The 15092-nt window shown below is 33.3% G+C and overlaps 1 protein-coding gene across 1 annotated transcript; it reads left to right on the top strand.

Annotated features, from left to right (window-relative positions):
* The first annotated feature begins 1638 nt into the window (after positions 1 to 1638).
* Positions 1639 to 14615, top strand: LOC145584999 (pectin acetylesterase 5-like). The gene is made up of 12 exons (XM_081641772.1): positions 1639 to 1935; positions 2032 to 2114; positions 5485 to 5614; positions 7435 to 7514; positions 7624 to 7713; positions 8229 to 8353; positions 9579 to 9639; positions 10255 to 10308; positions 10409 to 10486; positions 10562 to 10667; positions 13458 to 13600; positions 14197 to 14615. The coding sequence occupies exons 1-12, from the start codon at positions 1734 to 1736 to the stop codon at positions 14308 to 14310; spliced, it is 1266 nt and encodes a 421-aa protein (XP_081497898.1). The 5' UTR covers positions 1639 to 1733; the 3' UTR covers positions 14311 to 14615.
* Positions 14616 to 15092: the final 477 nt, after the last annotated feature.

Raw genomic sequence — 15092 nt, 5'->3', positions numbered from 1 at the left:
ATGAATTAGATTTTTTAATCCAGTCATAAATACATTATAATTGTCAGGAATCAGATTATTTTCACAAATTACCATATTATTTTTCTTATGAAATAGGCTCTATTAGTCAGGAAATAGGATTATTCGGATCAGGAATTACAATATATTAGTCAGGAAATAAATTATCTTAGTCAAGTTTAGGATAATATTAGTCAGGAAAAAAATAATAACAGTCAGGAATTATATAGGAAATGAAAACGATATAGATAATATTAGTCAGGAAAAAGATAATAATAGTCAGGTTTAATGTAATAATAGTCAGTTAGATTATAACATATAGGAATTAGATTTTTTAATTCAGTCATAATTACATTGAAATTGTCAGGAATTAGATAATATTAGTCAGGAAATAGATAATATTAGTCAGGAAATAGATAATTATAATCAGATTTAATATAATAATAGTCAGTTAGATTATAGCATACATGAATTAGATTTTTTAATCCAGTCATAAATACATTGAAATTGTCAGGAATTAAATTATTTTCACAAATTACCATATTATTTTACTTAGGAAATAGGTTCTATTAGTCAGGAATTATATTTTTTTCTGTCAGAAATTAGACTATATTAAATTAATTGTCTGCATTTACATCATTAAATTACAGAGCATTTAATTATTAGTATACTTATTATAGCAACATCTTCATCTCTTTCTTCACCATCTCTTTCTTCATTGATGTTGTCTTCTATAATTACATTATCTGTTGCATACATCATTAGTATTAGTATATTTGAATTTTACTCTAAAATTATAAAAAAAATAGATTCAAATTTAAATTAATTTACTACGACATCTTATATATACAATTCGAATTAAAATAGCTTTGCATGCAAATTACAAGTATAAATTAAATACGATCGAAAAATAATTTAGCCTTGATTGCAAGTTATTAGTCGAACTTAAATGCGATTTGAATATAATTAGCATTGATTTTAAATTATAAGTCGAAATTAACTACGATTTGAAATTAAATTATGCTTCATTCAAAATTAAGAACAATATGAAATTTAATAAGCATTGATTGCAAATTATAGGTCTAAATTAACTCGAATTTAAATACGATATGATATTAAATCGAAATTTAATACGATCTGAAATTCAATTTGCCTTGCATGTAAATTATAAATTGAAATTCATATTACAAATTCACTATTACATTTAATCAAATATGATTTGAAATTAAATACAATCTAAAAATTATGAATTGTATTGTATCTTTTTCAGCAGTAATTGTGCTAGAAATTGATTCTATGGGTGAATAAGATTCTCCTTCAGATATCATTGTGTTGTTTGATTTCTCCATTTTTTTTTGATTTGAATTGTTTGAAATTTGAAGATTTGAATGCTCTGAAATTTGAGGAAATGAAGTCGTTGAAATTAGACGAAATGAAGGCGTTTGAAATTTTGAGTAAATGACGGTGCTCGAAATTTTAGGAAAATGATGAAAACGAAAAAATTCAAACATTTTATAAAATGGCGCGCGGGCTTTGATCGGGTTTATCAGGCCCACGCCTTTTTAGTTTAGAGCCCGATCTCACGTGAGTCCAGTCTCACACAAAACGCTTTGTACAATTATATGAACATTAGAAGTTGTAGAGTCCCTGATTTTTTTTCCCCTGACTCCACTGACCAAATTTCGCAATGAACATGTTTTTCATTCCTAGATGCAAGCTCTAAAATTCACCAAATAATGGCCATCTCAAGAATATCAACACTTACATGGTGGAGAAAATTAAGCAAAAAGGACAAAATAACTGCAATTGTTGGTTTATCACTCATATTTTTCTCTTTCTCATTCATTTTCAATTCCCCTAAAAAAGCTGCACTCTTCACTCTTAACTCTGATTATGTCCCATTAACTCTCCTTAGCAATGCCAAGCAAAGAGCAGCCTGTAAGTTTAATCTTCCCTTATTCTCAAACTATATTATTAAATTGGAATTTGGGAATTTCCCATCTTTTATTTTCGATTTTATTTTTCAAATTGCAGTTTGCTTGGATGGGAGTTTGCCCGGATATCATTTCCATAATGGTTTTGGTTCTGGATCTGACAAATGGGTTCTTCACATTGAGGTTGGATTTGTGTTTGTTTCTTGGAAAGTTTTCATATTGCTTACATAAAATACGCCTAATTTTACAGTAGCATTTTTTGCAAAATCATTTAATTCAAAAAAAAAAAAAAAAGGTTTATGGCTGTATTTTATTGTTAATTAATAATGAAAGGTTTTAGAGCTTAATTTGGGTATGAATGTGAAAACAGTTGATTTTCCCACAAATATTTATGTCACATCATCAGCTTGTGGTTGTGGTTTTTTTTTTTTTAATTTTTTTTTATTGTAATTTAGTTAATTTTTTTATCCTCTTTATGAACACGAGGTGCGAGAGAGTTTCATCAGATGATATTTTTCTCTTTGCTTGTTGATATTGTCAAATGTGTTTGAGTGTTTGACATTAGACTATGGTTCGGAAGTTCGAACGTATTTGAACTTAGTGAACCATATTCTTAGGATTGAATTGAACATGGGAGCCTTATACAGTTTTTGCTTAGTCAGTTTGGGCCTTGGGGTTATGGTGGATAAGTAAAAATTGAACTCAGAATCGGGGTTGCTTTTAGAGATACGCGTAATAGTGTTTATGAGAAATAATTCAGCTTTAGAACACCTAACAACTTTGCTAATTTACTTCCTAAATTAATATCAAGGGTATGCTTAGATTATGGTAGTGCAATTAAGGGGTTATAAAAGTCAAACTAAGAAAATGAAGGTAAGTAGAGGTGGTGATTAATCGGATGAGGTATGTTACAAGCAATAAGGTAGTGTTAGTATGAAGGGGAGGGAAGGATGATAGGGATTGTTACTTTCATATAAGGGTAATAGTTTTCCCCTTGTCTTTTGTATTACAAATTCATCACTCCATCTCATTTAAGTCGCCTAATTCACCTTTATTATCAAAGTTTGACATATCATTATTTTCTTGTTATCTTGAAAGTTCCAAGTAGGAAGACTATAGTGCTCATCTTTAAATAGAACAATTAAGTTGAGGACAATTGATGAATTCATGAAGGAGGAATAGAGAAAGGCTTCTGCCCTTAAGGGTCTTCCAAGATTTTAATATAGCGCTTGTTGCCTACACTTTGTATTTGCCAAATTGAAGTGTTACCTTATACCTCAGCCACCCTCTCCACAAAATGCATTTTAGGAACGCGAAAGTTGGTAATACTGAAATAATGTTGGGCTAATTTGACATGATTAGGTAGAGTTTTACCTATTCCACATGCTGAAGTGTATTGCATGTTAGGTTAGGTAACCCTGTTAAAGAGTAAGAAGCTAGAGTCCTAACTATGTGTGTGCCGAGGAAGTCCTAATCAGTATCTAATACTATCATTGTTTCACAATACATGCATTGTTTTGACTTTTCACACTATTTTAATTATTTATTTATTTAATTTTCTAACAGAATTTTTTTACTTATACACTCCCTTCGTTTCATAATAATTGCAATACTTTCCATTTTTATCCGTTTCATAATAATTGCAACACTTCTTTGATTGGTAAGGACCCACTAATTTATTATTATTTCTCTCTCCTACCAACCACACTTACACTATTTTTTATGATTTCTCTATCATACTACTCCCTCTCTTCCTGAATAATTGACACAGAAACTTAACACACTAGCCAATGCACTAGTTTAATCTTAAATATGCATTGATTAAATATTAAGAATAATATAAAAAAGTTGATATTAGAAACTTTATGTTAATACCTATCTAGCAATATATTTCATGATAAATTTTTTTTTTATACATGTTACTGAAAAACGATGGTCAAAACTCAAAGTTAGTGTATGAATAGTGAAAATTAGTCAAACATGTCAATTATTTAGGTGGGGGTAACAACTAAATATATCCCCACCAACTTAGGGCCTGTTCACATTTACTGAAATGAGCTGAACTGAACTGATTGGAGTTGAACTGAACTGAATTGAACTTATTGGAGCTGAGCTGAACTTTATGAGATAGGGAAATTAAGAGCTGAACTGAATTGAACTGATTGGAGCTGAATAGAACTGAAATTAAGTAAAATGTGAACAGGCCCTTAATGCAATACATTTGATTTCCTTTCTTTTCCTCAAGATTTCATTTGGATAACATCTCTAGATAGGATTCGTGGTACTCCCTCCATCTCATATCTCTTGCTGCATTTTGACCAAAAAGCTATAATTAAAATTGGTCAAATGCAACGAGGCTGATGGAGTAACCATTATACGAGTAATGACAACCCTGTTTTTTTTTTTTTTTTTTTTTTTTTTTTTTTTTTTTTTTTTTTTTTTTTGTAATATGTAAATGGGAACAATCATTGTTATTACTATTATTATTTCTAACTTTTATAAAATTGGATTTAATAATCCCAACTTTAAGCCATTCACTTTTAATGATCCTAACTTTGGATTAATCCGAACTTTATAGGGTGTTTGCTTTTATTGGTCCTAAGTTCCTAACCGGTCACTCAACCTATTATAACAGGTTGATAGACACGTGTCACAAAGTATGAGTGATAAAAAAAAAAAAGAATAAATAAAAAATGAAAAAATAAAAATAAACTCCAAGTCTGCCAACGCCACCCTTCTCTACCCCACCCAACCACCGGCAGTTCCACCCACACCATTCACCACCGTGGATTCCCCTCTCCTATCCACTGAAACCGCCCCCTCCCAAGAACCACCTTGATTCAATTGCTAATTTCTGCTATTTCACTAAAATCAATCAGCGATCAACACATCAAAGATTAGCATTTCATTAAAGCTGATTTCGTGGACACCGAAATCATGTTTCTGCAATCCTTTAGTTTCGCATCGGAACAATGAATAATTCAGTGTTTTTTGGTGACTGAAGTGTTGTTGATGAAGCTTAAAGATTGAAGGGTTGGTGAGATGGTGAGCTTTAAGGTGTACTGTCTTGCGATGTCATGGGTTTTGTACGGAAATGATGAGATCAATTTTGAGGATGTTTGTGGAATCGCCGGTGTATCTTGCAGCGGGGATTGTGGTGGCATTTCCGGAAGGTGCAAGAGGGGGTTTTGCGGTGGTGGGGGTTTGCCTAAAGGTTGAGTGAGGGTTTGTGGGAAAGTGGGCTGCCGAAAGGTTGGGTAGTGGTGATCTTGACATGATGTCGTGGGGAGTTGGGGTGGGCTGGTGTTTTTTTCATTTTTTTTTTATTCTTTTGACTAATTACAAGGTGATGTGCCTATCAAACTCAAAAAAAAAAAAAAAATTACCTTTTTAACAGGTTACCGGTCACTTGGGGCCAATAAAAGCAAACACCCTATAAAGTTCAGATTATTGAATAATAATCCAAAGTTGGGAGTATTAAAAGCGAATGACTCAAAGTTGGGATTATTAAAACCAAATTTTCCTTTATTAACTTTTAACTTTTATCTTATAGGGTGGAGGTTGGTGTAATTCAATTGAAACATGTTCACTAAGGAAAGCAACATCACTGGGTTCCTCAGAATACATGGATCGACAAGTTAAATTTTCTGGAATTTTGAGCAATGATCCGGCACAGAATCCTGGTATAATGCTATAAGTTTTTCAAAATAGTTCGCTATTACCTGTTTTTCAATGTGAATGATGCATCAAAGGGATGATATATCCGATTTCTTATGATCAATTGGGTTGTTTGGTTTGGATCACTAATAAAAAAAGGGAAAGAACATTATCCTACTTTCTTGTTGTTAGTGTCTAGTTCACTATGTTGTTTGGTTCCTTTGAATGGAGCTGTCTCATTTACCTAAATTTGCTTGCCCCCTTTGGGATTCAGATCAGTTTCTCATGCAGTATTTCTTCACATGATGTGGTATGTTCAAGACTAAAGATTAATTCTCTCTCTCAATCTGTCTGTCGGTGGGTGATTGAGATTGTGGTGCCTGGTTCCAAGGCAGTGACTTCAAGAGTAATGTTAATCTGAGGGGCAATAGTGTGGTGGGTGATGGAGTCAGTGCAACTACCTTGTCCAGAATGCGAAGGGCACTGTGCTTGGAATTGTTAAGAGAGGGAATCTAATGAAGTAGAGTGAGAGTTATATTGGTGAGAAGGTCCTGGGAGATAGTTGATGGTTTTGGGAGTTTTGGGCTCATGTGGACGGTACTAGAGAATGAGACTGCTCTTGAGGTGATGGGTGGAGTGGGGAGATGGGCGTATGGTTGACATAGGGTGGTGATGATGGCGAGCACGAAGGAAAGGATTTGGCTGGTGGTGCTAGAGGTGAAAATTCACAGCAATATCGGCATTGGGTGCTTGAATTCATATACCCACTCTCCAAAACCCGAATCTTAATTAAACTACCAAAGCTGGTTTGAAATTTCTTGAATGGCGAAGAGAGAGAAGATTAGGTGACTATAATGACAATGATTTCTCTTTCTGAAAAAGATGGCTGGTGATAGATAAATTTTGCTTGTTGATGTGTAGCTATTGATGATGCCTTGGTGTAGGAAGATTTAGGGGGAGAGGAGTTTGTTAGCGGGACTTGTGGCTAGTGAGGTGAAGGAGAGGGGGTTTGGAATATCTTTTTTTTATTGAAGTGGACCAAAGGACAATTATCATCTAGCCTACTCAAATTAAAATTTTAATTTAATTTTCTTACCTTCGTTTTCTTTCTTCCTAATTCTCTTTTGAGGTTCCTTTCCCTTTCTTACTTGAATTAAATGGTTCCTTAAATCTTATTGGATCTCTATGAACTACATCCAGTCACACTTACCTCTTTTTAACTCTAGAGTCTTTGTTATGTTTGTTCCCAAAAATTCCCCGAAAAGAAGTTGAATTTAACAGCTATCCTGATTCCTGAACACATAAAATCATAGTCTGATACAAGGTGCTACAACATCTTCTTCCATATTCCAATTATTATTTATGCATGTGTAATATATATATACGTGTGATATATTTATTTTTGTAAATACATGAAACAACTTTTTACAGACCTTCACTTATGCTTTAGTTTGGATGAAGTGTAACTGATTTAGTTGTGGAAAATTTAACATAGATATCATAGCCTACTTAAAGGGTAAACAAAGAGGAATCCAGATGGATGGTCATGGTTACAATCATTTGTTATTACTAGCTGATTTTTATTTGTAACTGAAATTCCATTGTTTGATGATCATGAATTATTTTGCTTATGCTTTTCTAGTAACTGGCTTCATAATTTTCTATTGACAATTTCCTGTATTGAAATTTCATTTCCAATTTTTTTTTTTTTTTTTGTCACACTTTCTTTGTTGTGGGCTATCCTCGTGAGCACTCTTATCGCAATAAAGTATTAGTTTTGAGTTCTAAATGTACAATTCAATGTTCTTCCTCTTACCTTGAAGTATCTGTTTTGTGACGCTTCTAGATTTTTTCAACTGGAACAAAGTCAAGATACGTTATTGTGATGGTTCATCTTTTACAGGGCACTCGAATAATGAACTTCATGTAAGACAGAATGATCTGATCTTACTGTTTGATGATTGATTATATTGTTCATTTACAAAATATTGACTATGAATTTCTTGTCAATTATTTTTGCATGGCAATTCTTTAGAATGGAACATCTCTTTTCTTTAGAGGTCAGCTCATATGGGAAGCAGTCATGGATGAACTTCTAGCTAAGGGAATGTCTAATGCTAGACAGGTATGTACATGTAAAATATGAGGTCTTTGGCTATATACTTACACATGTATAATGTATTGTCTGCTTTCCAACTGGTTCATTGTAAAGAGAAGGGGGGGGGGGGGGGGGGGCTTCTAATGTTTGGACGTTGGAGCCAATTGATTCATGCAGCTGAAAGACCTACTCATGTCCATATCTCCTGCAATTTTCTTTTCTGGATGTTTTTATTTTTCTTTTCTTTTTTCTTGGGAAGGGTGGCGCCTAGAACTGCCAAATTAGGGGGATTAGAGAAAAAGGTGGAAAGGACCTTCTGACCACTCTTTTGATGTCCAACCTCTTCAATGAGACACCTTGATATTCTTCAAATGCAATGATTTAGTTCTCTTTATTCATGGCAACCTTTAGTCAGTTTGCTTAATAATGAGTTGGTTTTCTTCCCTGTTTGTTGCCAGACAGTACAAGTCGTATTCCCAGATATCTTCAGAATGAGAGTTGAGAAACAATAGTTTTTACTATTACATCTGATAATCTCACAGGCTCTTCTTTCAGGATGCTCTGCCGGTGGGCTTGCTACTATGATACATTGTGATGACTTTCGTGCTAAGTTGCCGAAGATTGCCATTGTGAAGTGTCTTGCTGATGCAAGTTTTTTCCTTGATGAGTATGCTTTTTCCCTAACTTTGATTTACAGCAAACATCTGTTAAGGGTCTTCAGTAAAAATATCCATGCAACACATTATGGTGTAAATAATGGCTGCGAAAGATGATTTATTTATTATTATTATTATTTTTTTTTTTTTCTGTAAGATTTTTATCATCATACGATAGTTTAAGTTTCTGTTTTGTCTGTTTCTTTAGTATGTACTGAATTTCTGTTCATTGAATCTTAGATATCCTCCTTAATGTAGGTCAATACTGGTATTTATTTTCTTTCTACAAAAGCACATGAACCTTTTTTCCTTTCTGAAAGCCTCGTAAAAATTGGTAGAAGTTTGATTAGTTGAGGCTCTTAAGTCTTAATTTTGCAATGTCAGATGCATTATAGATGCTTGAAGAATGTTGAATTTCTTGGAATTGAGATAAAATTAATAATTGTTAGTTTTAAATTTGGAGCACTAGTTGATGAAGCAACGAAGAAATGTAAGGGCTGTTAGTGATTGGAAATGTTTCAGTTTACTCATCTCAGTAAGGAAGAAATGTAAGGGCTATTAGTGATTGGAATGTAAGGGCTATTAGCGATTGGAAATGTAAGGGCTGTTAGTGATTGGAAACTGTAAGGACTGTTAGTTGATGAATTAATAATAATTGGTTTTAATTTTGGAGCACTAGTTGGTGTGGCACAGTTGTAAATTGCAAGTTAAATGTAGCCGTATGCATGTATTTGTGGGATTTTTTTTCCCTTTCTTTTTGGGTATGGTAGGGAAGATGTAGAATACTGCAAGCTTAATAAAGGGGAAGTTGTTTTCATCTATTTAAATATTCTTTATTTTGATTTCTTTCTTATTAATGTTAAATTTAGATTTATGCAGGGTTATACAGCATTTTGTGTATTTTTCTCCCAAAATCAGGCCTCTTTTTTTTTTTTTTTTTTTTATTAATTTTTTTTTTCAGGACTTATTCAGCAAGGTTTTGGTATTAGAGGTTAGAGTTCCAGGCTGTGTTTTGCATTTGTAATTTGTGTGCTTGAATGTGACCTGTTAGCAGATAGCGGTTATCTAAGTGATCGAAGCTGAAGAGTACAGCTAAACTAGAATTTTTAACAGTGGATTTTTACAAAATAATATAAAAGAAAATAAACAATTTATCGAGATTATTGGTGTGGGAAAATAAAGTTATGTACACAGATTCTGAGCTTCTAATTTGATATTCAGCTACTGCTATTTCAGGAAGGATATCAATGGAAGGCGCACTATGCAGTTGTTCTATAAGAATGTGGTTAATCTTCATGTGAGAGCTCTATGTCTTCAATCTTATGTGCAAAATTGACAAAGGGCATAATGTTCGCTTCATTTTGTCTGCTGACTTGCTGCACTTTTCTGGAGAGAAGTAGTTTTTAAAAGTCGTTGAGAAAGAAGTTTGCACTAGCATTACCTATAATTTGGAATAATTCAATCTGAAAAAAATATATTTTCTTAATGGTGCAAATTTAATTTGTATATTTGTTGCCACCTCTGCCCTTAAAAATTAAAGCACAGAAAGCTAGGCAGTATAAAAGAAATTAAGACAACGCTGTCAGTATTCTGCACTACTCAACTCTGTATATACCTTGATGTACTTGTGACTGACATATTTGGTGTGAGAAAAATTACAGAAATGCTTTCGAAAGCTTTTAAATAGTCTGACTACTTTGGCAGCTATAAACACTTTTAAGATAGAGATGTTCCCCAATTTCCCTTCGTTATTACATTTTAGTCTGAAGTTTTGTTAGAGCAACTTTGCTTCTTACTTAAATATAAGTATAACATTTTTGTGACGATTCCTAATACTTTACATGAGCTCATATATATTGTTTCCTAAGTACAAATACTCAATATTGATGGATTTGTGTATTAATTATGTTAGGGTGCAGCCAAATCATTGTCAACTGATTGTGTTGCCAAAATGGAGCCATCCTTGGTAATCACCTTTTACCTATTACTGATGCAACTATGCGAGGACCTTTCCTGACTTACTGACATGTCGCAACAACCGATTATTATATTATATGATATTGCAGTGTTTTTTTCCTCAACATATTGTTGGAAGCATAAATACCCCATTATTTCTCGTCAATCCAGCATATGACTTTTGGCAGGTAGCTTTCTCATTCAGGAATAAAAGCACTTATGCAATGTTTCTATATTGTTCATGATGATTTGAGTATTTGCAGATACAACATGTCTTGATACCAGCTGCATCAGATCTCCCCGAGGAATGGCAAAGATGCAGACTGAATATTCAAAATTGTAATTCCCATCAACTGGACACATTACAAGGTAAATAAGAAAAGTTTTATTGATAAAAACTGGTAATGCTACCCTCCCAGCGCTAGATACATTACTAGTGTCATTTTCTAGGAATGCCTCACGATTACCTTTTTACAAAAATCATTTTCTTCTGTTAGTCATAACCGAATACTGCTAAGTTAAGATCCTTGGTTGTTAATTCCATTGTGCGTCTGTGCTTGGAAACCACTGATCAAGGGAAAAATATGTCGTTATTGTAATTTCTTAACCAAACAATATTTATAAATCCAAAACACACCTCTAAACAAGTTTAGCGATAAGTTGAGGGTCGAACCAGGAACAAATAAGCTAGTTGTCCAACCCTCAAGTTTAGCGATAAGTTGAGGGTCGAACAACTAAGCTAGTTCAGATAAAGGAGAGGTTTCTAAGCTGAGTAAATGATTAATTACTAGCAAATAAAGATAGGAGAATTAAACAATAAAAGAAAACACCAAAGAGTAACTATTCAAATGAACAACAATAAGGAATTAGGGGTAGGGGAAGGCATTGCAAATTAAATTAATCATGTTCACTATTAAGGATAAAACCCCCTAGCCTATGGGTAGTGGACTAGTGGTTTATTTACTCCAAAAATACAAAGTCACATTGTTGCATAAAATTCGTATATTAAGAGGTACAAACAAGGATAAATCAATTAATGAGGTTCACTAAGTTCACCGTCATCCATCCCTAACTTCACTTACCCACAAATCACATATAATTTGCAACTTAAAAGAAAAATGTGGTAGAACTTGAATAAACCCCAATCCTAATCCCTAAACATGCTCATAATCCAAGAAAATCCATCCCCACACTCCTAGGTAAGAGAACTCATAACACATAGCTAAAATTACACTAATCAAGAAGCTTATAGCACTAAGCATGATTATCAAACCAAATAAAAGATTAAACAAGGGGTTGAAGAATTAATGAAACTAACAAAAGCAAAATGAGAAATTTTAAGCAATGAAGTGGACAAAAGAAAGTAAGGATTGAGAAAAAGAGAAAAGAAATTACTAATGGTGCTTCATTAATCTTCAAAAGTTGGCTACAAGATCATCGAAAGCTAGCTAAATGATTCTCTCTTTACCCTCTCTCTAATTGGCTGAAAGTTAAATTATGATCTTAATTAAAATATATGTTCTTCCAAAGAGGAATAATTGGAACTATCTATAGAACTAAAAAGCTTTCAAATAATTGGAACTATCGATAGGACTAACAGGCTTTTGAAGAAAGCACAAAATTATCTGGAAATAGTCCAGTGCGCCTTGATTTAGGTATTCACGTCTGCGTCCAGCTGGGTACGGACGCGACCCTGGCAGCACGACAGCGTGACCATGTGACATCGGTGCACGCTTGCGCTGGAGCCGTGATGAGGGTGCTTTAAACTCTCTTATTCAAATCCAAGAGTATGCCTCAACTAGCTTGCGCGCCTGCGATGCACCCTTCGATGCTTTGCTTTGCGCATCATCAAAGCAAGTCGTGACAACGGTCTTTCTCCTCCATCTACCTACAAATGTAGAAAAAGAACAAAACAAGCCTAAAGGGGGGAGGGGGGGGGGGGGGGGGAAGGAAACCTATGAATAAAAGCATAAACACTTGAACTAACAACATAGAAAGAAAACATGAAAAAAAGCTAAGAAAAGAGGTAAACAGGTGACGATGATGGGGGAAAATCGAAGGAAATGGAACTGAAATCGTGGCATAATTGCGACTCATCAACCACTTTTAAGAGCTCCACTTTTTCATGTGAAAAATAGCAGCTTAAGTCTGACAAAATTGTCTGGTTTTCTAAGATGGCTCGATTTGAAAGGAAATACAAGGTAGAAAAATATACAGAGGCGAAAGAAGTTTACTTTTTTGTTACTTATTTTACTGTGTAGGAATTAAAATTTGTTATGTTAGCTAAATATTTTGTATGATTAACTTTCGTTCCATTCATATTTAAAATGATTTGCTAAAATGATAAAACTTTGTTCCCAAATTCTTCAGAAATTGACCTTTTTTGCTTTCATATTGACTACTTTAAACCAAACAAGCTCCTACTAATGAATGTGATCCCATTTGCCCCTTTTAGGCTGCCTGTGTTGGTAGTGTATTCCTTTCGCAATTGCAATAATCTTCCTTATAGACTTGTCTCAATTTTCAAGAGTTACCTATTGCATTTGAGTATTTAATTTGTTGACTCAATAGGACTTTTTGGATTGCATCTGAGACTTGTTTTTAATAAACTCCATTTTGTATTAATACAATTGGGATTTGTGATAAAGGGATTACAAAGATGGTATCATGGACTGGTGCAAGTTATGATTGTTGGGTTTGTTGGAAATGGACCAAGTCAATTTGAAAGGGAACGTATAAAATGAAAGAAGATATATTCTTATAACAAATATTTCCTGTTTAACTCAATTATCAAGTTGCTGTAACTGTTCTTCTCTCTTAACTCTTTGTATCTTTTTGTGTGTTAATTCTTACCTAAGGATGGGGTTTCGGTTTTCATCAACTGGACATGTGGACTTATTTTGGGGTTCATAGTGTGCTCAGCTTGTTGAAAAGATATACTACCTTCCATTTAAGGAGTTCATACTTAATTGTCTACTTTATCACATATTTAGTGACAGAGAATGCCCACCTATATTCATGCTAATTTGGAGAGAGATCGCTTTGAAATTGGTGAAAGCATTTATTGTTGTATGATTTTTTTGTTATTTTGTTTGACAGTTTTATGAATGGTGACTGAATGTCCATGCATCTCAATGTATTCTACTTTAAATGGCTCAGGTTTCCGAAGCTCCTTGCTTAATGCACTTGGTGAATTCAAGAAGAACGCAGAATGGGGAATGTTCATCAATTCTTGCTTCATTCACTGTCAAACGTGGATGGAAACATGGCATGGGCCCAATTCTCCAAAAGTCAACAATAAGGTAAGTTGATGTTCATCACATAGGATTTTATGAGATATGAGCATTCCAACATTTGGGTTTTTACAAATTGATTTATGTTATAGGGAAAAAATGGTGATTCTTTCTTGATACAAATATGAGCCACTAAGTTTTACAGCATCGAATAGGATCTTTCTTTTTATAATTTTTTTAAAGAGAAATGATATGGCAATGATATAGACAAGTTTAATCCAAATTCCGAATACCCCCATAGATTACCAACTAAACTAATTCCTATCCACATTTGTGCAGCTTAGAATTAATTGTTTTTTTGTAATGTAGAGCGTGTAGCTTTATAATGTGGGTATGAGACATACATCTAGTTTGCTACGATGTCATAATTTTATAAAGATTGTATGTGATTTTGTATAGATGCCCCTTACCCAATGAGCTTCATCTGTTGGGTGATGACAAGTTATTTTGTCAAATGCACAAATTAATATGTTAAATGTGCACATCATCAGGTTCAATGTATAACTGTAAATGTGTAGAACTGTTATTGTTTGGCCTGTTGATCATATTGATATTTTTCAAAACCAAATAGAATGATCTCAATTTTATCTGTCTTCCTTCAAAAGACAATTGCAGAGACTGTAGGTGATTGGTATTTCAACAAGGAACTGGCAAAGCGAGTTGATTGCCCATTTCCATGTAATCCGTCGTGTTTCAACATGGATTTCGCACAGGCTTGATTTAATTCATGACTTCTGGCTGTGGATGGCGGGTGGATGAATCAACATAACATCCATAACTTATATTTAAAAACTCCATTGTGCAACCTCTTTTTTAGAAGCTCCAGTTGTAACATATATATATTTTTGAGTTCTTTGTTATTAGAAAGAAAAAATGCCAATTGATTATTATTTTCTTACAATTAAATAACTCATTAGATGTTGATTTGTAATATTGAACAATAACTTGAATATAGAAGAAATTCTACATGGTGCCTTCTTGGTTGTAAAATTCAAGGTGTTGGAAAATTTTCTATAATTGTATGTCATCATTTAACAAATTTTTTTGGCATTATTTTGCAAAATTTAAGTAATAAATTTTAATAAATAGGGATGAAGAGTTGGAAAGAAGTAATGCAATACCAATTTGAGGTCAAAAGAGTTGGAATTAAGGTGTACCAAGATGAATATTTGTTTGAGGTCAAAAGAGGTTGAATAAGGTGGACCAAGATGAAATACTTTATCCGTTTCTTTTTAGTTGACACGTTTCTTTAGTCAAATTTGTCAATGCACAAATTCAATCGTTAATATCTTTAATTATCGATAAACAAAAAATATAAAAAGTTAATATTTTGAAAATATACATTGTGATGAATCTAACAAGATCCCACTTGACTATAATTTTCTTTACATATAAATCACAAAACATGGTCAAAGGAAGGTGTGCGAATAGTGCTAAAGTCAAAATGTGGCAACTAATAAAAAACGGAGGTAGTATATATTTGTGAATAAGAGAAATAGTT

This window comes from Chenopodium album, chromosome 2, assembly GCF_948465745.1.
Source record: "Chenopodium album chromosome 2, dcCheAlbu1.1, whole genome shotgun sequence".
Taxonomy (NCBI): Eukaryota; Viridiplantae; Streptophyta; class Magnoliopsida; order Caryophyllales; family Amaranthaceae; genus Chenopodium; species Chenopodium album.
This window is presented reverse-complemented; position numbering and strand designations above follow the sequence as displayed.